A 24,654-nucleotide genomic window follows, 5' to 3' on the forward strand; every position below is an offset into this window, starting at 1 on the left:
TTACATATCTATCTCTATAGCCATGCTCTGAATGTCGTGTAACCAATATCTTATAAAGCCTCAGCCTTCCATATTTGCTTTTATATTCTTGGTCCCCCCAAAATGAAAGGGAATGCAGCATAAAGTATAACAGCTACTGAAAGAGTGCAGTGCAGGTAAACAACAAAGTGCAAGGTTATATCTAGGAAGATCGTGAGGCCAAGAGCACACCTTATTGTACAAGAGGTCCGTTCAAGAGACTGATGACAGTGGGACAGGGCTGGATGTATATGCTTTCAGGCTTCTGTATCTTCTGTCCTATGGGAGAAGGGAGAATGTCCGGGGTCGGTGGGGTCTTTGAGTGTACTGGCTGTTGTACTGAGGCAATGAGAAGCATAGACAGAAGTTGAAGAAGGCTGAGGACAGTGTGGCTCTGGATGTTGTGTGCCTGCCAATGGCAGAGTACAGCAATGGGAGGAAAAATGAGGTGGGCCAACATGCCTCTTTCTGTGCTTGGCATTCTGCAATTCTATGAGGATTGACTCTGCTGGGAAGAACAGGCCTCCAGTCCTCGGGGTCCCGTTGCCGATGGCCGTTGGCGGGGCAGTCTTAATATGCCCGGCAGAGGATGGTGCTCGGAGAAGCTGTGCCGGAGGGGATGGTCGTAGGCTCGGAGGTTCGACAGACTCGGAGTCTGCTGCGGTCAGGTCGCTTTCAGTTGTCTGGGTTCGACAGAGCTTTGGTTGTGTGCTGCGTCTGCGAGGCTGAGTCGGGTGGCGCCGTGGAAGTCCATAGCGGGGGTATTCCCTTCTGCCGCTGGCGTGGGATGGTGAGTCTGTTGGGACCCTGGGGACTTCTGGAAACTGTGTAGTGATTTCTTCTGAACTTATAGTCCTTTAACATCTTTGGACTATTTTTAATGTGCCCATAGTCTGTTTTTTTTTTATCAATTATGCTATTTATGCACAGTTGTAACTATATGTTGTAACTATGTGATTTTGTGCAGGTCTTGTAGCTTTAGTTTTTGGTCTTGTTTGTCTGGTGGATTTGGAGCTCCTTTCCGGGGAACGTGCTAAGACGATAGCGTGATATTAATACGCAGCAGCCTGTCCGGACTCTGGATTGGGGATTGCCAAACGTTATGTGGATTTTCTGGTGTAGTCTGTTTTGTCATGTGCTTTTGTGATATCACTCCGGAGGAACGTTGTCTCATTTTTTAACTGCATTGCATTTGTGGTTTCTAAATGACAATAAACTGAATCTGAATCTGAATAAGTGAATGGGGTCAAAGGGAGCCTTGGACCAAGTCTGAGCAGAGCATCAAGCACCCATTCTTTACTCTAATCCTGCTCCAAGTTAGAAGTCCAGATGAAGGACTTTGACTCAGAACATCAGCTCTCCAATTCCCTCTGCGGATGCTGCCTGTTCTTTTGTGGGGAGAAAACTTCAACTAAGGTCCAACAGCTTGCTGAAAGTAGTTAGAGTCATTATCATAAAGTGTTACAGCACAAGCCCAGATGAACCCACCTGAGAGTGGGTTAGCAACGGTTAGCACAAGTCCCTGAGTCCATGAATGCTGTTGGGAAAAAAAAGCCCACATCTGTTTGTAGATGAACGGAATCAAGTTTGTCTTCCTCCGAGCACACACTGGAGAGCAGCGCCGATGCCAGCATGGATGCCCCGCCACATCAACTTCGGTGTCATCTCTCCAGGCTGGCTGCAACAGGCGACATAGCAGCATTAGGCCCAGTCCATACTACAACCAAGGCTGCAACGGTTAGCACAACGCCTTACAGTACCAGATACCCAGATTCAATTCCCGCCACTATCTGTAAGGAGTTTATACATTCTCCCTGTGACCCTGTGGGTTTCCTCCCACAGTCCAAAGATGTATGGGCTGATGGGATAATTAGTCTTTGTTAATTGTCCTGTGAAGTGGTTGCTAGGCAGCATGGCTTAGCGGGCCAGAAGGGCCTATTCTGCACTATACCTCGATAAATAAATAGCACAGAAAGTCCACAAGACATAGGAAAGAATTAGTTCATTCAGTCATGACTGATTTATTATACCTCTCAACCCCAATCTCCCACCTTCTCTCCATAACCTTTGACTGCCTGAATAATTGAGAAGCAGACTGCTCATCCCATCTTGTCCATGCTGACCCGATCTTCTGCCAAGTCCCCTCGGCCCATATCTGGACCATAGACCTCAATACACCTCCCATCCATGTACAAACTTTTCTTAAATGTTACAACGGAAACTGCATCTGCCACGTCAGGTGGCAGCTCATTCCACACTCTGAGTGAAGAATATTCTTGAGCAACAAAGAATGCTTCAATTTGGCAGCACGGACATTGAATTCTCAACGGTCCAGTAACCATTCCTCTTTGATCTTTTTCTATGACTCTAACATACTAGATTTTTAAAATATTTTTAATGACTCTAGCATACTAACCTCTTTCAGCAGTCCCTTTGATCTTTGTGCTTTTATGATGCAATGTAAGATAGCTTCTACAGGGGCAAGCAAAGGTGTTATTGTCTTTTTTAAACATTGTTTTTACAATCGGAAGACACTACTGGACATTCAGAACTTCAGGTGCTGCAGGTCTACCCCATCCTCGAGTTGCTCGTTCACAGAAGAGCTGGACCTGATATGGACCACGTTGCTCCCAGCTGCACAGAGGCCTCGGAGTTGGTGTGCAGTCTGACAGTGAGTAATTGTCTTAGTCACTCGTCTTGTGATTGCAAGACTCTGTTGGACATTGGTAATGTGGAATGCTGCAAGTCCAGTTCACTAGTTTATTGGCGGGACTGAGTGCAGGAAAGCTGTGCAACCTTGGTTGTAGTACGGACTGGGCCTAATGCTGCTATGTCGCCTGCTGCAGCCAGCCTGGAGAGATGACACCGAAGGTGATGTGGCGGGGCATCCATGCTGGCATCGGCGCTGCTCTCCAGTGTGTGCTCGGAGGAAGACAAACTTGATTCCGTTCATCTACAAACAGATGTGGGCTTTTTTTTCCCAACAGCATTCATGGACTCAGGGACTTGCGCTGTATTGTATACCTTTTTGTGTGACTGTGTGCTTACTGCTCTCTTATATGTGCTTTATGTGCCTTGTGCTGTGTATGAGTGTGTATGGTGTTTTGCACCCTGTCTCCAGAGTAATGCTGTTTCATATGGCTGTATTCATTGATATTCATGTATGGCAGAATGACAATTATACTTGAGCTTGATGTGCCTGCGATGCTACTGTGTGTAAGTTCTTCATTCCTCCTGTGTAGATATGTATTTATGCATATGGCAATAAACTCAACTTTCAACTTTCGACCTCACTTTAAAAAGACTTTCAAAAGACTGCTCCGCGAGCAAGAAGGCATTCCGTGTGCTTGCTCCCAAAGTGGAGCTTCAACCTCACAACCTTCAGATTCTAAGGGAAATAGCTACCAGCCAAGCCACAGCTGACAACAGATCAGAAGCTGAAATTTAAAGCGATGAGTGTCAAAGAACTAATAACTCGGGTGACGAGATCAAGTAGGAAAAAAGACCATATTGTTCTGGGATGTAAAATCAAAGAAGTGGAAAAATGCACTGCCTGAAGCAATGGTGGAAGGAGGTACTCTCGCAACACTTGAGAAGAATTTAGCTGGAACTTGAAACACCATGACATCAGAGGTTCTAGGCCAAGTATGCAACAGCAGGAAACAGCAGAAACTGCAGCCTCTGGAGTCTAGAATAACAAAACAAAATAATGGAGGAACTCAGTAGGTCAGACAGCAATTGTGGAATGAAATGGACATGCAACATGTTGGGTCGAAGCTCTTCATCTGGACTAAGGTTAGAGAAGATATCCAGGTGGCAGGAAGCAGAGCAGTAAGAGCAGGCAAGCGAAAGGTGGATCTAAACCAGGAAGGATGATAAGCAGATGGAGGAGGGATAGACACCTGATAACATGAAGATGCTGGACCAAAGGGCCTATTGCCATGCTACATGGTCCATCTTGGAAATCAGAACTAGGCAGATTTAGATGCAGATTTATTTGTCATATGTACGTCGAAACATATAGTGGAATGCATTATTTGATTAAGACCAGAAGGTAATAGTAATAGGCATCTGTTAGTCTCGAGAGACCATAGATTTGCGCCTTGCAAAGTTTCCAGGGCGCAGGCCTGGGCAGGGTTGTATGGGAGTTGCCCATGCTGCAAGTCTCCCCTCTCCACGCCACCAATGTTGTCCAAGGGAAGGGCAAGGGCCGATACAGCTTGGCACCGGTGTCGTCACAGAGCAATGTGTGGTTAAGTGCCTTGCTCAAGGACACAACATGCTGCCTCAGCTGAGGCTCGAACTAGCAACCTCAGATCACTAGACCAATGCCTTAACCACTTGGCCACGTGCCAACACGACCATAAGATATAGGAGCAGAATTAAGCCCATTGAGTCTACTCTGCCATTTCATCATGGCTGATCCATTTCCCACTCTCTTGCCTTCTCCCCGTATCCCTTTATGCCCTGATTAATCAAGAATCTATGAAACTCTGCCTTAAATATACCCAATGACTTGGCCATTAACAAGCAACACACCCAGCCCGAAAGTGTTGCCACACATTCTGGTGCCAACGTAGCATGCCCACATCGTTCGGCAGAACAACACATAGCACAACCCAGCGGAACACATTGCACAAAAAAAATAACAGCAAAGCAAGCCCCTTTCCTCCCTCCCGCCCACTCACACGGACAGTCTTCCAGCTCCAGAAAGAGTAAGTGTGATGAGCCCTCAGCAGGCTGTGCAGTCTCTGTGGACAGAGAGGCAGAGTTAACACCTAAGGTTGTCCACCCAAATCTGGCAGGGTTAAGTTGTATAAAGAATGGCAGAGCAAACAGAAGACACAAAGACACAGTCCAAACTATAGGTGATAAAGAGCAATGCAGGATCTGTAGGGAGTGCTTTCAGAGAGACAGGCAACTGGAATTACTAATGGGAAGTATAATGAGATTGGGATCCCAGCTCAGCTTTGAAAACACGATTCAGTCTGATTCAACCTAGCGGTCTGTTTGAATAAGACGATGGTTGTTAAAGGAATGGTGATCAGTTGTGACACTGCAGAGTTGATGGCTTTTAGCGACTATGCTACATGAGGTGCTTAAGGAGAGCTACTCTGCCCCAAAAATTGCTGGCCAACTTTTATCGATGTGCGATAGAGAGCATACTGACTTACAGAATGACACTGTGGTACTCTAGCTGCAGCAATTCAGATCACAAAGCACTCCAACGGGTGATTAGGACGGCTCAGCACAGCACTGGGACTCAACCACTGGACCTGGAGACCACTCACAACTCTCAATGCCTACAGCACACTTTTAACATCATTAAAGACCCATCCCATTCTAGGCACTGTCTGTTCAATCTCCTGCCACCTGGTAGGAGATACAGAAATGTCTTAGCCAAGACAGTAAGAATAAAAAACAGCTTCTTCCCAAGGGCTGTTGTGCAGCTGAATAAAGCTACACCCGGGCTTGCCAATGCCCTTGAGTGTTATGGATTATTCAAAATCACTTGTTGCATGTAAATATGGGAATATTTTTATTTTTTATTATTAAGCTGTACACATGAATTGTAAATCTGTTTTGCACGGACTAGAGTAGCACCATAATCTTATTGTCTTGAGCAATGACAATAAAGTTCTATTCTATTCTAATTGGAGGAAACTCCAGCTCATCCGAAGCAGCCATTACCAGTACACCAGCAGAGGGTGATGAGTTTAAATGCTGATACATTAAGAGATTGCCACCCAGGGCTAACAAGGGAAGAAAGAGAGTCATTGACACCTCAGACACAAGATTCTCCAGGTGCTGGGAATCCAGAGCAACACACACGAAATCCTTATCATGACCAGAAAGGGAGGAGAAAGAAACCAGAATAAGAAGGTGGGGTGAGGGGTAGGAGTACAAGCTGGCAGGTGGTGAAAGGTCTCAGCATGAAATACCGATTGCTTATCCCTCTCCGCAGATGTTGCCTGGCCTGTTGGGGTCCTCCAGGTTTTTGTATGTATTGCTCTAGATTTCCAGCATCTGCAGAACATCTTGTGTGTAGGTGGTGAGTGAAACCAGGTAGAGGGAAGGTGGGTGGTGGTGGGGGGGAGAGGGAGTGAAGTGAGAAGTTCGGAGATGGCAGGTGCAATAATTTCCATCGATACTCTAAAGTAGTTACTTTGTGCTATAAGTGAGGGAATTTTTGCTCAGGATCATAACCAGAATCAGGTTTAACGTCACCAGCATATATCATGAAATTGTTGTTATGTATCTGCAGTAGATTGCAATACATAATAATATGAATAATACATGAATTACAGTAAGAAGTGTATGTGTGTGTATATATATGTGTGTGTGTGTGTGTTAAATTAAATAAGTATTGAGGTAGTGTTCATGGGTTCAATGTCCATTCAGAAATCGGATGGCAGAGGGGAAGAAGCTGTTCCTGAATCATTGAGTGTGTGCCTTCAGGCTCCTGTACCTCCACCCTGATGGTAGCAATGAGAAGAGGGCATGACCTGGGTGATGGGGGTCCTTAATGGATGCCGCCTTTTTGAGCCATCAATCCTTGAAGATGACCTGGATGCTGTTAGAAATTGCAGGATATCAAATATAGTTCTTTTCAGTTCAAATCACTGATTCAGCTTCAAAGCAATGGGAAGCTCAGGTATTCTGTTCTTTCTGAAACTCCTTTACTCATAGGCAATCACACACCATTCAGAATTATTTAGGTCTGGGAATAGCTATAAGTGAATTATTGTGTTCAGTCTGCATGGGGATTTGTAGCAATCCAGGTTTTATCATTCATTTTTCCCATTGACATCTGTGATTCAGTTTAGTGGGGCCATAGATTTCAAAAACAGCAGAAAACTCTTGGAACTTGGAATCTGATCCCAACAGGTTGCCAGATGGTACCATGTCTTCTGGCAGTTCTCTGTGCTCAGTTTACATCCCTCGATGTGCTCTGCCTTTATCCCATTCTCTGCCCAGCCCCTACACTGCCTTGCACCTGTATCACATCTGAATGCTGTCCAATTCTGAGCTTGGCAAGAGATTGTCTGATCAATTCACGTGCTTGTGAGTTATTCTCCAGGACAATTAACAGCTGTTCAGACGATCAATACTAATAGTGCTTCTTCTTGCCTCCAACAGGTCCTTGTGCCTCATTCAACATTGACACAAAATGGCCAAAAATCATCAGGGGCTCTGCAGAAGCACAGTTTGGATACACTGTTCAGCAGCATGAAGCCAGTGGGCAAAAATGGTAAGTGAAAATGGTCAACCTTTCAACCTATGCCTAAAGGCTGGAATGTAGCAGTGGGGTCCACGCCCAAAACATATTGATACGGCTGGGTCCTAGAGTGGCGAAAGCCCGCTGTTTGTTCAGGCCAGATGGACTGAAGAGGCAGGGTGCTGGGACCGGAGGCTGCTCTCTCGCTGCTCTCCTCGGCGCTGAGGCTATGAGCCTCCTCCGGGCTTCGGCCTCCAAGCTTCGCAATGACAGGCCCTGCTGTGTAATGAACCAAGGATAAGGCTTGGCACCTGCTCTGTCTGCTCCAGGCAGCAGGTCTCTCGACCCACTTCCATTCTGAATGATGTTGCTTCCTCTTATTGTTTGCATAATTTGGTTTCTCTCTCTCTCTCTCTCTCTGCGCATTGGTTGTTGATTTTTTTTAAATTGGGTTCCTTCGGGTTTCTTGCTTTGTGGCTACCTGTAAGCAGACAAGTTTCAAGGTTGCATAATTTATACATACATTGATAATAAATACTTTGAATTGTTAAGTCTTGAATCTTTCAAGTCTACGATAGGCTGGTGAATGGATTGTTGACTTATATGGGGAATCCCACAGATTGGAACTGAAGTGCTAAATACATTTGGCAGCTCGTCACTTTCCTAAGCAAAGCTAGCTCACTGCAATAAATGGAAAATGTTGGTTTTCCTGAATGTCTGGCAGGTTCTAATTCCCTTAGATTTGATTACCCTTGAAGGTTGTTTCCAATATCAGCGAAGCATTTCTTCCATCTGAGATGCCTGTGATATTCTGTAACAGCATGAAGAATAATTCTTTCTCATGAAAATGCCTGGAGGTTAATGATCAACACTGCTCTGCTTTGTGATTTTTATAATTGGCTTGGATGAGGACATGGAAGGGTGAGTTAGTTAGTAAGTTTGCAGATGACATGAAGGTTGGTATTGTGGATAACGTAGAGGATTTTGTAGGTTACAAAATGGGACATTGATGGGATGCAGAGTTGAGCTGAGAAATGACAGGTGGAGTTCAATCTGGAAAGTGCGAAGCAATACACTCTGGAAGGTCAAATTTGAAGGCAGGTTACAAGGTTAGTGGCAGGATGGTGTGTGGAGGAACAGAGGAATCTTGCCATCCAAATCCATAGATCCCTCAAAATTGTGACTAGTTGGTAGCATGGTTTAAAAGCTTTCAGTAGTCTGGGGACTGAGTTCAAGAGCCAGAAGGTAATGTTGCAGCTCTATAAAATGCTGGTTAGACCATACTTGATCAGTTCTGGTCGCCTCACTATGGGAAGGATGTGGAAGCTTTAGAGAAGGTACTGATGAGATTTACCAGCATGCTGTCTGAATTGGTGAACAAGTCTTAGGATGATAGGTTGAGTGAGCTGAGGTATTTCTCTTAGGAGCAAAGTTGGATGAAAAGCAACTTGATAGCGGTACATAAGATTATGAGAAGTATAGATAGAGTGGACAGCTAGAGCATTTTTCTCCGCTCAGCAATGGCTATTACGAAAGGGCGTAATTTTATAACATCCATTTTTCTCTCAGTCATCTGCCTATCTAAGAGCAAGTCTGAACTGAAAAATGATTCACCCCAAGATTCAACCACAACCACAGTCAGCAGGCTAAGATAAACCTCACCTGCTATCACCATGATTCACGGTTTGAAGGCAAGTGTGAACTCTTGCACTGACTTTGGGGTCACAAAAACAGGATAAATTGCTCAAGTTCATTAGTGTTGGTCTCGGCACAGAGCCTTGTTTGGCAACGCCACCTGGCAGTGTCAGGCAAGTGTGAGGTAATAAACAGCTCCTGATTAAGTGCATGAAAATTTAGCCAAAGTGCAGATGCTGCCTCTTTGGCAACTGTACCTGACGCAAGAATCCAACAGAAATGTGGACTAAGAAAATGCAACTTGGCTTGTCAAGGCTAATCTGTCCAACAGACATTCCACACAGCCATAGATCTAATCACTTTCACTTCAGGAGAAGGTGAGGAAGGTATCCCTAAATTGAAGCTCTGTTTTTTTATTTCTGGCTGATCTCCCGAGGTAAATGTTGTGTTTTCAATCAGAAGACTAGTGTTCAAATCCTCTCTGCTACCTGTAATTCCAAATGATTAATGTACCTTAAATCGGCCCCTCTAACCAGCTGTCAAATTACTAGTAGCATCGCTAACCAGATTTTCATTTATAGAAATCTTTTTCGTAATATTCCAAAGAGGTTTACAGCCGGTGAAGTACTTGTGAAGTGTTGTTCCGGTAATCCGCCAATTTGTCCACAGCAGAGTCTTACAGACATTTAGGTGACATTGATCAGGTTTTCTGTTTTAATACTGTCAAGTGAAGATTGGATTTCAGGCTGGGAAATGGAAAGATCTCCCCTGCCCACCTGAGAGAGCTAAAGGACCTTGGAAGATCTCAGCTAGAAGATAGCACAGCTTAAACTCCAGGCAGTGTCGTGGGATAGAAGACTAGATGTTAGCAGTCAAGTCTCCAGCCTCAACCATTGGCCTCAGAATGTGAACATCACCCGTCACATTCTCCAACCTCATCTGCTGCTCCCAATGTGGCCTGCTCTACAATGGTGAGACCAAGCACAGATTGGGCACCCATTTTACAGAGCTCCCAAACACAGCCTTCAGTGGCCATCCCAACCTCCCAGATGCACACCATTTCATCCCCCCTTCTCATTCCCATACTGCCCTGTCCATCCTTGGCCTTCTCTGCTGCCAGGGCGAAGCCCAACACAAAATGGTGGAAGATCAGCTTGTAATCTTTATATGCGTTTCCTGTGGGTAGTCTAGTTTCTTCCCAGAGTCCAAGGACATACTGGTTAATAGACTAATTGGTCATTGTAAATTGTCCTGTGATTATGCTAGAATTAATTTGCTGGCCAGCACAGCTCGATGGGCCGAAAGGACCTGTTCCACCCCGTACCTCTAAATAAAAGAATGCCATAAATATTGCTTTCTAATTTTACGTAACACTATTTCTCACACCCAACCCACACTCCGATGCTCTGGTCTGCCCATTTTTGTTCCTCTTCCCAAACTGCCCTCAATCCCTCCAGGTCAGTTGGTGTCAAGTTCCTCCCAGCTTTGCTCAGATGTACCTTTTTAAAATATTTGTGGCTCTTCCTCTGAGTACCTCAGAACCTCTGACCATGATAAGGCTGGGAATGTATGACCTGTCTGAGCTGTGGAGAGTTGGCCATCTAGCCAGATTGCCTGGACAAATTCAGCTGAAGTCTGAAGAACCATTGCCTCAATGTAGGTGACATTGTATTTAGTGAGAGCATTGTGGAGCTTGTCCATTTTAACTCGCTGCCTCCATGGTACAAGTACAGTAACTCAAATTAATGGAACTAGCCATTCAAAGGACTTGGAGTATATAAAGTGGTGACGGGGTGGAGATACATCTCTACCAAAGGTGATGTAAGGTGCTTCTACCATCCGCTAGCATGCAGGTCACCCTTGTGCAAGGCGTAGCACCTGCTTATCTACCCCCCCCCCCCACTTGCTTAGTCTTCCCCCCACCCCCCCGATCAGGCCTCGTGAAGCCATGGGTGCAGTTGGTGCACATCACAGTTCCTGGTTGTTTGACCACTGAAACCAGGAGGTCAATCTCTGAAGAATATTGATAACTGCTGGGGCCACCCATCTGGTAGACACTGCCCAGAAGAAGGCAACAGCAAACCACTTCTGTAGAAAAATTTGCCAAGAGCAATCATGGACATGGAAAGACCGTGATCGCTTACGTCATACAACACGCCACATAACAAACGAAGGAATAACACAGATACAGGCCAGTTGGCCCAGTTCATCTATAATATGTTTATATACCACAGAAGCTTTGTATTCACATCTTTTTAAGACAGATCATTCTTTACAAGATGGGCCAAAGGGTCTATTTCTATGCTGTAGTGTTCTCGTGCTCAAAATATTCTAAGGTTTAGTAGCGGTTGGTTAAATTCCAGCTGTGGTTAAGTAATTGGATTACTTTCAAGTGACCAGAACTTTGAAGGAAAAAAACTAAGAAAGAGAACTTTAAATTAGTTTTCAAGTAAATAACTTTGATATACTGTTGAGTCGTGGGCTGATGTTATCGAGTAAGCATTAGTTGGACCCAGAAGTCAGCCCCAGCCAATGCATTTTACATGAACACTAACAGCCTGTAGTTGTGGCAGCATATTTTACATGGTAAGAATGTCCCACAACACTTTACAAGAAGGCTTACCAAGTATAAATTTAGATTGAGGCTGAAGGAAATATTATGCGCAATGAGAGAAATGTCGGACAGAGGGTTATCAGATTTCTGACATCTACCATACGTGCCAAAACAGAAGAGAGACCAAGGGATTTGGGGAGGGAATCATGAACTGGTGGGGGGGTGGTGTAGGAGATATATCTCAGGTGGTTGTGAGGCTGGAGTGGATTACAAAGAAGGAAAGGGGCCAATTCAGAGGATTTGCAAATATGGACGAGAATAAGCGTAAGAAATAGGAGTCCCTCGTTTGCTCTACAATTCAGAAAGGTCATGCCAACTTTCTACCATTGCATAGCTTTCCTGCCACTATCCCCATAGCTTTTTTGATTCTTCAATTATTTGGGAAATAATATTTAGGAACAAAAGTAAAGACTGAACCTTCACATCTGCTAATGTCTCAAAGTTTGTCCATAGCCGTTTCTAAATAATCCTGCCTCTTGATATGTGTGACAATAATAACCATAACCAATAGTCTTACAGTGTATTCAGAGGCCTCTGTTGGTCAGGGTTGACCATGAATGTTGCGTCCCAGCTATCTAGAAATAAATGCCAGGACCATATGATATGGAGAGCAAGCTGTTGCCCATGTAGCAAGCTCCTCCTCTCCATGCACTTGATGCACCCAAAGGAACGGCAGAGACCAATTCAGTTTGGCTCCAGCAGTGTCGCAGGAGTTGCCAGTCAGCGTTGAACTCAACGTAGGACTGCTTTAGGGACTCCAACTCCATATTTTTCTCTTAGGTTTTATTCCCAAAGCCTTCCCCATGAGTGGGTATAGCCTCAAGGCAGCGTAGGTTTGAGATCAGAATTTTCTTTCTCCTAGTTGAGCTGCCAACCACGGCTGATGAGTCCCATCTGCTCTAAGTGGCTGGTTTCAAGGTGCCTGTAATCCACCTTGCCCCTTCTCCTGTCAATAGAAACGGTTCCGCCAGGCTTAGAAGCTAAGTCGCACGTGAAGGCCAGGAACTGGACTTTGTTGTCAGTGGCTATTTGAGTCGCATGCCATTGAGAGCATTTAATAGGTAGTGGGAGCTTATCCCCACTATCACACCCAGCTATGACAAACTTAAGGATCAAATCATTACACAGTGCATTGAGCTAGAATAAGGTAAAACAGCAACAATGCAGAATAAAGTGTAAAAGCTACTGACAGAATGCTGTGCATGTTAACGATAAAATGCAAGATCATAACGAGGTAGATTGTGAGACCAGCTCATCATGCAAGAGGTCTCTTCAAGTGTCTTATAACAGTGGGATAGAAGCTGTCCCTGAAACAGGTGGTGTGTGCTTTCAGGCTTTTGAACCTTCAGAAAATGTCTGGGTGGATGTGGTCTTTGGTTAATGCTGGCTGCTTTACTGAGGCAGCAAGAAGTGTAACCAGGGTCCATAAAGGGAGTCCAGTTTTGTACATTCAATTCAAGTTCAATTGTCATTCAACCGTACATGAATGCAGCCAAACGAGACAGCATTACTCCGGGGCTAAGGTGCAAAAGAGAGTACCAACAGACACATAGCACATATGCACATAAAGATACAGTCACACAAAAAAATAGTCCAGCCCTGAGCCATGAATGCTGCTGAAATCTGCAAGTCGATCGCAATATAGCTCATCTTCTGCTGAGTGAACACTGGGAGGCAGCACCAACTCCAGCCTGTCACACTGCCTCTGGTGGAGCACCGATGCCTCTCTCCTGGGAGCTGTAAACATGCTTAGTCATGGAGTCACACAGCACGAAAACAGGCCCTTTGGCCCATCTGGTCCATGCAAACCAAAAGGCCCATCCAAGCTGGTCCCACTTTGCAGCAACTTTCCATTTCACTATTATTGTGATATTCAAATAGAGTTCAACGGAGTCTACATACCAATGTTTTTTTTTTATTTGAAATTTCTCTATTTTCTCCAGCAAATCTGGCTCTTCGGGTTCTCGTGAAACTCAGGATCAATGCACTGTTACGTACTTGGATGGTTGCTACCATTTTTACTTTGCCGACATTGCAGTACAAGACGTTTACTAGCTAAGCCAATGGGCCAGAATTGTGACTGCTCCAATGTAAAAGGCATTGAACAGACATTTTTAAACCACTTTGATCTCAAATGCAAGGTATCAATGTGATGGAAAAGAGTCTTGGTGAAAACATGGAGGGATCAGAAACATTTGGTACTCTTTGGGTGGTCAGTCAATGGAGTTGAAACATGCTTGGATCTCAGCTCGAAATGTCAACTGTTTACTCTTTTTCATAGATGCTGCCTAATCTGCTGAGTTCCTCAAGTATTTTGTGTGTGATGATTTGGAATAGAAGAGGAACAGTTTACCATAGCCAACCATTTCTGGAGGTGGTTCCTCAAGACAAAGGTGGAATGCTTAAATGTGTAATGAAATTCTATAGGACTGCTTAAAGTTTAGGGAATCATCTCATTCTGGCAGGTACTTCATTTGCAATGCAGGAAATACAGCAAACAATTTATCTACAGCTGGTTCACACAAACAGCAATGCACCTAATTGAGAGGTACCTAACAAAGTGGCCATTGAGTATACGTTCATGGTCTTCTGCTGCTGTAGCCCATCCATTTCAAGGTTCGACATGTTGTGCATTCAAAGGTACTCTTATGGGCACCACTGTTGTAATGTGTGGGTTGTTTAAGTTACTGTCGCCATCCTGTCAGCTTGAACCAGTCTGGCCATTCTCCTCTGACCTCTCTCATTAACAACACGTTCTCACCCACAGAACTGCCACTCACTGGATGTTTTGTGTTTCTCACGCTATTCTCTGTAAACTCTGGAGACTGTTGTGTGTGAAAATCCCAGGAGATCATCTTTTCTGAGATACTCAAACCACCCCCTCAGACACCAGCAATCATTCAATGATCAAACCACTATGATCTCATTTCTTCCCTATTCTGATGCTTGGTATGAACAACAATTGAACATCTTGATCGTGCTTGCATGCTTTTATGCATTGAGCTGCTGCCACGTGATTGGCTGATTTATATATTTGCATTAACAAGCATGTGTAGAGGTGTACTGAATAAAGTGGCAACTGAGTGTACTTATGGACAAGTTATCTGTTTAAATTATGTTGCTATAGTGGATAAATAAGAGTCTGGTTTTTCAGAAGTACTGTTCTAATCTATATTCAATACATTTTCTGACATCACCTTTTGGGTACTATTTCTGAAAGATTCTGATCCAGAGGACCATTTGTTGGGACAGAAATTAAGCTTACAATTTTCTTTACTAGGCACTAATGTAGGACACTGGGCCAGGATAACCAGCACCATTTCCATTTTAGAACCTCTGTGCTTCTTTAAACTATTCTTGTTTTTCTGTGTTACAGCAATGACCTTAAGACATAGGAGCAGAATTAGGCCATTCAGCCCACTTACAAAAGTCCTTCACCATTGCATACTGCTTTAGAATGTCTTGTAAGGGAGGTAAATCATGCTAAAGCAATGCAAGTTTTTTTTTTGCTTTCCTCTTTTCACTTTTATAGAAATATTCCCTTGGATCATTTTAGATCTTAGTCAACTCTTCCAACCCTTTGATGTGCAGTCCACAGTCAATTTGTAGCTACACTCCACCCTTACCCTGAAATCCTTGCTGGCAAGAGTTTTCTGTTTTATAATGAGTGCGTTGATGCATCCTGAAATTGCAACCATCCAATAATAGAACTGAAGAGCTTTTCAACTCAGGATATAGCTAACAAGAAGCACAGTACCAGTTCCATTTGGCTGTCTTGACTTCTTGCTTCCTGAACTAAACTTAGGCAACACCTGCTTTTGATTAGGAAGACAAAGCGAAGATTAGCTTTATTTGTCACATATACATAAAAACATACAGTCAAATGCATTGTTTGCATCAAATCAAATCAAATCAAATCAGCAAAGTGCCAACATAGCATGCCCACAACTCACTAACCCTAACCTGTACGTTAAACCCAGAAGAAATCCACTTGATCATGGGGGGAACATACAAATTCCTTCCAAACAGCGGTGGGAATCGAACCACGATCTTACAACTCACACTGTAAACTGTTGCACTAAATGTTACATTACCGTGCCGCCCCAAGAATGGTGTAGTTTCATTACCAGCAGCCAAAACTTGTGTCCCCTCAATTGTACATGTTGCTCCTTTCACACCAGTTTGACCCTCTTTGTGATTTGATTGTTCCAAAACTTGCATTGATTGGGCGGAAAGCGCATCACAATGGCACGAGAATTACTTTTGTTATTGATCTATGTTTCAGTGTATGGCATGTCTAGGGAATGGTAACACATCTGGTGAAGGGGCTTGTTGTGTCCATTCCAGGGCAGCTCATTCACCTTTGGACTCCACCAGACATTCAGCCCTCAAATGTGGCTCCAAGTAGCTGCTTGCACGTGACAGTGTCTACATCACAGTACACATGCTTTGACTGGCGAGGGTGGCCAATGGCGACGTACCCTGGTGCAATAGGGACACGCCTGTCCCAGCATGCAAAATCAAGTCTGGTGGTCTGGGCAGATGAGATCTGCAGTGAGAACCAATGGCCAGGAAGGCAATTCTGCAACACTTTGAGAAGAGCAAAGGGCAGGACAAGGCATAGAAGAAGTCATGATCATCCTCAGCAACCCCATTTGTGACAACTACTCGTAATGCTGGAGCCAGACTTCTGAGGTTGAAAGAGTGGATCTGCCCCAGTGCAATGGCTTTTCCACTTTCAAAACTCTCCCACACTGGTTTCAAAATTACAGACAGACAAGCAATCAATCAATCAATCAATCAGTGTTTAAAATGATGTGACCCTGCTGGGGAGAAATGTACTCCAGTGGCATTTTATCTCCTTTATGGATCACCAATAGTTATGTTGATGGCAACAGCATTTGATGGTTCCAGATAGATTTTGTCATGTGACCTCCAACCAACTCATCCCTACTCTCCCATTATTGTCATTATCATCCATCCATTCTCAGAAAGACCCAGATTCCCACTAAAACTGGAGAGTGATGAAGCTTTTCATAACTCTTCTCTCAAACAATTGCATTTATATTTATTTATTTAAAGTGCAGAACAGCCCCTTCTGGAACAACGAACTGCCCCTCCCAGCATTAATCCTAGTCATGGAACAATTTACAAAGGCCAATTAAGCTACTAATGGGTACACCTTGGGACTGTGGGAGGAAACCTGAGCACCCGGAGGAAACCCACACTGTCAAGAGGAGAACATACAAACTCATTACAAGTGGTGTCGGAATTGAACTCTGAACTCTGGAACATCACAAACCGTAATAGCGTCATATTAACTTCTACGTCCAATATTATATATTAAATGAATATCTTCCATTCAACAAACCCGCATATGAGGGAAAAAACTTTTTTAAAACATTTCATGATTTTTCTTGCTGTTATTGTTTGCAGCAGTGTCCAGGAGATTCATTTCTGGAGACCCTCCCTGGGATCCATGGACTATTTGCTTAATGGTATTGGTCCATGGCATAAAAAACTTTTGGAACTCCTGCCTTGGAGACATGGTGACTCTAGTCCTAAAGCACTTCATAATCAAAGGACTACTCACTGAACTACAATCCATGTTCATCTGAAGTTATAAAGAGAATTGCTGTTTGGCCACACTGATAAAGCTAAGAAAATGCTGAGGCTTTATAAGGCATTGGTCAGGCCCACACTTGGAGCTTATCTAAGAAAGGAGATGCTGACATAGGAAAGGCTCCAGAGGAGATTCACAAGAATGATCCCAGGAATGAAAGGGTTAATGTATGAGGAACCTGCATTGGCTTTGGGCCTCTGCTTGCTGGAGTTCAAAAGAATGAGGGGTGTTCCATTGAAACCTATCAAAAGGCCTAGATAGAGTCAACATGGAGAGTATGTTTGCTATAGTCCAGGACTAGAGGCTGCAACCTCGGAATAGAAGGTTGCCCTTTAGGACAGGGATGAGGAGGAATTTCTTTAGCCAGAGCATGGCGAATCTTTGGAATACATTGTCACAGATGGCTGTGGAAGGCCAAGTCTGGGTATATTTAAAGCAGAGGTTGATAGGTTCATGAATAGTAATGGTGTCAAAGGTTATGGGGAGAAGGCAGAGGAATGGGGTTGAGAGGGATAATAGATCAGCCATGATGGAAGGGTGGATCAGACTCAATGAGCCAAAAGACCTAATTCTGCCCCTATGTCTTATGGCTTTATGGTCTAAAACTATGGTGATTTGATCCATTTTGATTGAGTTATTTGAGACAGAACTGTCGAGCAGAAGACCAGGTAAACTCCTTTCTAGCTGATGGTCAAAAGACAGTGCAGTGTGCCCTCAGTACTGCTCTGTCAAATCAGTAGCAGCTTGATGCTCAAGGCAAACACTTGAGCCCACGACCTTCTACAATCCTCTCCTATTATCTGTCTGCACTTCAGAAAATGAATTGATTTGTCAACAAGCCCTGATGTAGTCAAATGTAGTAGAAACATAGGATCTCCTAACTGAGAGACACTGCAGCAGGCAAAACTGAAAATGAACGTGTGGATTCTTCATCAGACATTAATCAGCGGAGGTGATGAGTAGCCATGGTGAAGTGAGTCTACTGTTCAAACCTTGCTTCCTGAGATCAGACAGGTTCCTATCATTAGGCCAGTGTATGGTGCTGATGGTTGCTGCCAAGACTGAAGCAGAGGCTCAGTTCTACCAGACTGTTATTGTTTTAAAGACAGACATGAGATTAATGCAACTTAATCCTTGTTGCATCCCCTTAACAGTGCTAGGCCTGCAGCCAGGATACTGACAATGTGATCTCAGTGGAATTTTGCCACTTATTTCAAGATTTCATTTGATTTTTTTATTTGTTTCAGTTGTTTGATAGTTTCCAGTCATGAAACCTATCTACCTTTTTTTAAAAAAAACAACTTAATTAATCGTTAACATGAAAGTATTTTTGTTATTTTTTGCTTTTGCTAATCTAAGCTGAGGTCAGGCCACTAAGGAAAGCAGCAGTCCCTCTTGGACTAAAACAAAGACCCATTCAGTTGCCTTCCAAACTTGTCTGTTGTTGCTTTTATGACTGAGAAGGAAGAATGTAGTTTCCCAATCCAGCACTTTGATCGAACAAGGCTACCTCTGGTCAGAAGAAACAGAATCCAAACCATAAGGCATAGGAGCTGAATCAGGCTATTTGGCCCATCAAGTCTGCTCTGCTATTTCATCTTGGCTGATTAATTTCCCTCTCAGCCCAAATTCCCCTGCCTTCTCCTAGTAATCCTTCTTGCCCTGACTAATCAATAATCTATCAATCCCTGCCAAATATATCCAATGACTTGTCCACCAAATCCATCTGTGACAACGAATTCCACATGTTCACCACTCTCTAGCACAAGAAATACCTCCACACTGCCACTCAAAATGGACACCCCTCTATTCTGAGGCTGTGTCCTTTAGTCTTAGACTCCCCATCATAGGAAACATCCTCTCCACATGCACTCTATCGAGGCCTTTCAACATTCAATAGGTTTCAATGAGATCCCCTTCATTTTCCTGAATTCCAGTGAGTACAGGACCAGAGCCATCAAATGCTCCTCATATGAAAAGCCTTTGAACCCTCTCTAATGTCAGCACATCTTATCTGAGATAACCATGAGAGAGGGAATTATTATAAATAATAACAATCAGATTAATGCAATTTTGACATGTTAAGGAAGAGTATCAGCTGAGCAAAATAAGATCCTTGTATACCCTAGGGCTTCTTGTTTTACGTTGTTTTTTTTGTATTCTGAAGCTATTTTGAACAAATGTCTTAAGACTTTACCTTCAAGTTGGCTGGGCTGGCTTACTCGTGGTGCAAGGAAGAATTTGACACAGGGATCCTCCTTCAGAAGTCCTGGCTGAGAGATCCCTGGCTGGTGGGAGCTGAATTGGAAGTGTCTGTCAGGATTGGGGTTTAAGCAAGGCCCTGCTTTTTGGCAGTGCAGACGTTGCTTAGACGTGCCAAAGTGTATCATTTGTTAAATCTGATCCTTGCGGGGCTCAGCACCATACTGCACTCAGCAACATACATTAAATTCTGGTGCATACTGGCTCTCCAGCAGTAACCAGCATTAGAAGTAATCGTTCACTGGCAGACTTCACTGTATGAGGCACCCGTGTATCAAGGATCAGCTTTATCCTCCACATACACCGAAATGCATTAGGAATTTGCTGTGGTGTGTCGGTTAGGGTGCGACATGCAGCAAAAAACATTCAACATTTATAAAGGTTTATATAAAAAATAATGTTAGAGGTTATAAAGTGACATGTGCACAAACACATAAATGCCAGCATGTACTTAAAACAGCATTATAAAAAGCGATTTAAAGTTTTTACAGCAGAGCGACGGAACTAATAGGTCGAGGGGGGTATGGGTGAGCTAGAACATTCATTTACAAACGAGAAAGTCTGCAGATCCTAGAAATCCGAGCAGCACGCACAAAATGCTGGAGGGACTCGCAGGCCAGGCAATATCTATGGAAAAGAGTACAGTCAGCGATTTGGGTCAAGACCCTTCGGCAGTCCTGCTTGCTGAGTTCCTCTAGCATTTTGTGTGTGTTGCTTAAAATACTTATTTAATTATTTAGAATTACAGTGAGGAACAGGGCCTTCTAGCCCAATGAGCTTCACTGCCCAGCAACCCATCAATTTAACCCTAGCCTAATCACAGGACAATTTACAATGACCAATTAACCTACTAACCGAAATGTCTTTGGATTTTGGGTGGATGCCAGAGCGCCCGGAGGAAACCCATGCAGTTCACTGGGAGAACGTACAACCTCCTTACAAATAGCGTTGGAAATAAATTCCAAGCTGCAGAACTGCCCGAGTCGTAATAGCATTGCAACTTCTAAGCTACAGTAGCACCCAAATGGTTGATTAAATTAACTGGCTAGGGACGAATCTTTAAAGATGGCATGAAGTTTTTGTTTTAATATCCCCATAGCACTTTCCAGAAGGGAGCTTTTGGAAAAGGCAGTTTTCAGGGTGGGTAGTGTCCATAAATGTGTAGTCACTGCTTTCAAGCCTAGCTGCTTTCTGAGAGGCACTGTATTATTTGAGGCTACTGCAGAAATAGTTTAGCCAGCTTCTCAGTAAGTTTGCCAGCTGGCTGATTGGCAAGCCTAAGCATTTGCGCGATCACTATGGTTTTAGTAGACGGGATTTGTGCTACTTGTCTGGCACCTTGTCATTTAGATGCCTAACACTCTGCCAAACGTATAACTTGGGGCCATTTCTTTATAACACAGAAGATTATTTGATACTAAAGATTAGCTATATTTACAACATTAAAGATTAGCTTTATTTGTCACCTGTACATCGAAACATCGGAAAGTACAGTGAAATGCGTCTTTTTGCATCAGCGATCAACATAGCCCGAGGATTGCACTGGGGGAAGCCCATAAGTGTCGCCACACTTCTGGTGCCAAAGTAACAGGCCCACAGCTTCCTAACACTAACCTGCACATCTTTGGAATGTGGGAGGAAACCAGAACACCCAGAGGAAATCTGTGCTGTCACAGGGAGAATGTACAAACTCATTACAGACAGGCAGGAATTGTAATCTAATTGATGGTTCTGTAACTCTTTGTGCTTACTGCTACTCTACAGTGCTACTCCTATGCAGTACTCTACTCAACCCTGGGCCACTGAGATTGTGGGACTGTCACACCTGACTATCAGGTGCGGGTAAGGGTGCCCGACGAGGGCCACCAGTTGGAAAGGGGTGGTAAGCCACCCCTGATGGCGAGGTGTGACAGATGGTGGCAGGGGATGGGATGGTGAGCCAAAAAGGGGTGAAGACATCATAAAGAGCTGGGCTGCGCTCACGGAAGACTGGAGTTAAGCCAGATGCTCCAGGGATGGAGTCTCAAGGGGACGGATGGTGGGACATGACTGAAGAGTACGTGGTGTAAGGTGCACATCCCAAGACACATCAGGGTCCTACTGAGGAGACGGGGAAGTCTGTGGGGATGTTGGAGCTGGCAACTCTTCTTGGCCAGTTCATCTCCATGCAGCAGGCCCAGGAAGAAATACTCCTGCAGGATTTCCGAGAGCTACAAGCCAGCCTGAGCAGAGAGAAGTGTTGTCCCGGGAGCACCCAACATATCAGGGACTCCCAGGTTCATAGTGTCTCCAGTCACCTCCAGAAGCCCAAGAATGCTGCTTCCACCATCAGCATCCCAATGCTCTCTGCTATCTGGGCCTCCAGGTGTGCAGGACAAACCCTCACAGCCAACACAGGTGTCTTCCCAACAAGCTGGTGCCTGCACCTGAGCCAAGACGTGGAGTCTTTGCCTCCCAGTCAGACCCTGAGATGCCAGTCTTCCAAAAGGGAAAGGATATCGAGAACTACCTCCTGTGATTCGAACAGAGGGGGGTGGGGGTGGCCCGAGGAGGAACGGGTGTGTCAACTCATCCCTCCCCGAACTGATAGAGTTTGAAGCCCACTCAGTCATGGATGTGGAAAGGTCCAACTGTTACCCTGACCTGAAGGAGGCACTCCTGGCAAAATTCGACATATCGCTGGAGACTTATTGACTGAGGTTCCGGGGAGGTCTGTGCCAGCTGGAGGGTTGCCAAGGGACTCCACTGGCACTGGATAAGGCCAGAGGTGTGGAGGTTGGATTTGGCAATTGGTGAATAGTTATATTGGAAAGTTAAAGACAATATGTGTCGTTTAGAAAGCCTCTGTATATTTGCAAATTTTTGCATATACATTAATTTTCATTTGTCTATTAGTAAATATTTTTTCTTCACAACTTTTCGGCAGCTTTTGCACTTTTTTCACCCGGCACTGAGCAAAGTCCCTGGCACTAACACTCTATTACAGCTTACCATCTGTTTTTTTCAACTGGTGACCCTCGTCAAGCACACTTACCCACATCAGATAGTGAGGTGTGACAGGGACTTCGGAGTTTATCCAATTTGGGCAAGTGTATCTGCAGTTCGAACGCACATGGTGGCGTGTTCACTCAAGTGGAGTATGACGCTCTCCTAAGGGGTTGGCTCTGGGATGTCAGGGTGAATTCCTTTAATGGAGAATGCTTGTGCGTGGCTTTGTGAAGAGACCGATATACTGGCAGCCACCAGATGATCCTTGACAGTTTGGAGTCAGGGTCCGGTGGCATGGAACGCAAGATGATTTGGGGACCCTTCACTGCTGCATCGTTCCTCCGCTTTCACTGCCACTGTGATGTGTCATCGTCTTGTGCCAGTGCCACCGTTGATGTCTTGGTTTGATCACTGTTTGTCTGGGACCTCACCTTTGACCTAAACTAAGGAGCTAAGTGCCAGATGACTAAAGTCCAGATGCCATTGTTTTTAGGAGCTCAAGAACTCACAAGTCTTTCCACCACGACAAAGTGACGATTCTCGAAGAAGAAAAACTGTATCACACACTGTATTGGAGGGGTCATGACTGTCACATGACAGCATTGCCCATTAGCTGGTTGGAAGGCACACCACCTGCTAATCAGGGTTTGACCCCTCCTCAATGCAACCTAACCATTGGCCCCTTTAATTAGCCTTGTATTTGGTCTTGGGCAATTGGCCTTTGTAATCAGCTTAACTCTGCTGGCACTGGCTTCCTGTGAATTACCTGGGTGGGACCCTCCAGCCCTGCTGCACTATAAAGGAATCCACGTGTGCTGGACCCTTTCTCTTTTGTTTTGCAATCCCTGAGGGATAGTTCTGCTTCATTCCAGGCCAAGAACCGTAGCGGCACTGGAGAAGCTGTTGGTGAGTTGTGCATTGAATAGGTTCGGGAGCATTGATAATATCAAATCTGTTTCCTCACTTACAACACACACCCACTGTGGAGACTTGATGCACCATCAATAACTCACTCTGAGATGTAAAGGCGAGATATCGGCTTTTATTGACTGGAAGAAGGAACAAGTAGTGAGTGACCACCATACTACATCCTGGAGACTGAGAGGCCGGGCTCAGGCCTCAATCGCCTTTATACCGGGGTCTGTGGGAGGAGCCACAGGAGCAGTCAGCAGGGGGCGTGTCCAGACAGGTATATGTAGTTCACCACATTCACCCCCCCCCTTTGTTTTAAAAAGAGTCCCCATGTGGCGAAGGTTCTTACAGGTTAAGTCTATCAAGTGGTCGAATCTGTCGCTGCGATCTACGTAGCACCGGCTGTGATTGCACAGGAGCCGGTGGTGATTGCACCAGAGACGGAGGTTGTCCTGGTTCCGGCCTAACTGGAGGTGTCAGCCCACTAGGCATCAGTGATCCCTCACGCATGTGCGAGGCGCCTGGTATATACGCGTATGAAACGCCTGGTATATGAGTGTCGTGAGGAGTCTGTGTAGGGCCTGGTGTGCGCGGTGTCACCTCGGGTACAGGGTTCATAGTTACCGGAGAGTGTTCAGGGTAGTGGTCTACTGTTCCTGTGGGCACCAGGTCGCGGACGGAGACCGTGTCCTCCCGCCCATCAGGTAAGACCACGTAGGCATACTGGGGGTTCACATGTAGAAGGTGAACCCTCTCGACCAGTGGGGAGTATTTATTGCTCCTCACATGTTTCCAGAGCAGCACTGGCCCTGGGGATGTCAGCCAAGCCGGTAGGGTGGTCCCAGTGGCAGACTTCCTGGGAAAAGAGAATAGACGTTCGTGAGGGGTGGCATTGGTGGACGTACATAACAGGGAGTGGATAGAGTTGAGTGCCTCAGGGAGGACCTCCTGCCATCGAGAGACCAGCAACCCTTTTGACTTGGGCTAAAAGTGTGGCCTTCCACACTGTGGCATTCTCCCTCTCCACCTGTCCATTCCCCTGGGGATTATAACTCGTGGTCCAACTAGTAGCAATGCCCCTAGCTAGCAGGTACCGGCGCAGCTCATCATTCATAAAGGAGGACCCTCTATCACTGTGGATATAGCAGGGATATCCGAACAGTGAAGAGCTGGCGCAGGGCTTTTATGATGGACGTGGTAGTGGAGTCAGGGCAGGGAATGGCAAAGGGGAACCGCGAGTACTCGTCGATAATATTGAGAAAATAGACATTGCGGTCGGTGGAGGGAAGGGGGCCCTTAAAGTCAACACTCAGTCGCTCAAAAGGGTGGGTGGCCTTGACAAGTTGCGCCGTTTCAGGACGGTAGAAGTGCGGTTTGCACTCA

The 24,654-nt window shown here is 45.0% G+C and overlaps 1 protein-coding gene across 1 annotated transcript in view; it reads left to right on the forward strand.

Moving 5' to 3' along the window:
* itga11a (integrin, alpha 11a) overlaps positions 1–24,654 on the forward strand; it is a 265,485-nt gene that overhangs the window by 94,623 nt on the left and 146,208 nt on the right. The window contains exon 2 of the mRNA XM_059952982.1: positions 7,159–7,270. Within this exon, the coding sequence (XP_059808965.1) occupies positions 7,159–7,270 (112 nt within the window). The remainder of the gene's footprint in view (positions 1–7,158; positions 7,271–24,654) is intronic.

The sequence above is a fragment of the Hypanus sabinus genome, chromosome 28, assembly GCF_030144855.1.
Source record: "Hypanus sabinus isolate sHypSab1 chromosome 28, sHypSab1.hap1, whole genome shotgun sequence".
Classification (NCBI taxonomy): Eukaryota; Metazoa; Chordata; class Chondrichthyes; order Myliobatiformes; family Dasyatidae; genus Hypanus; species Hypanus sabinus.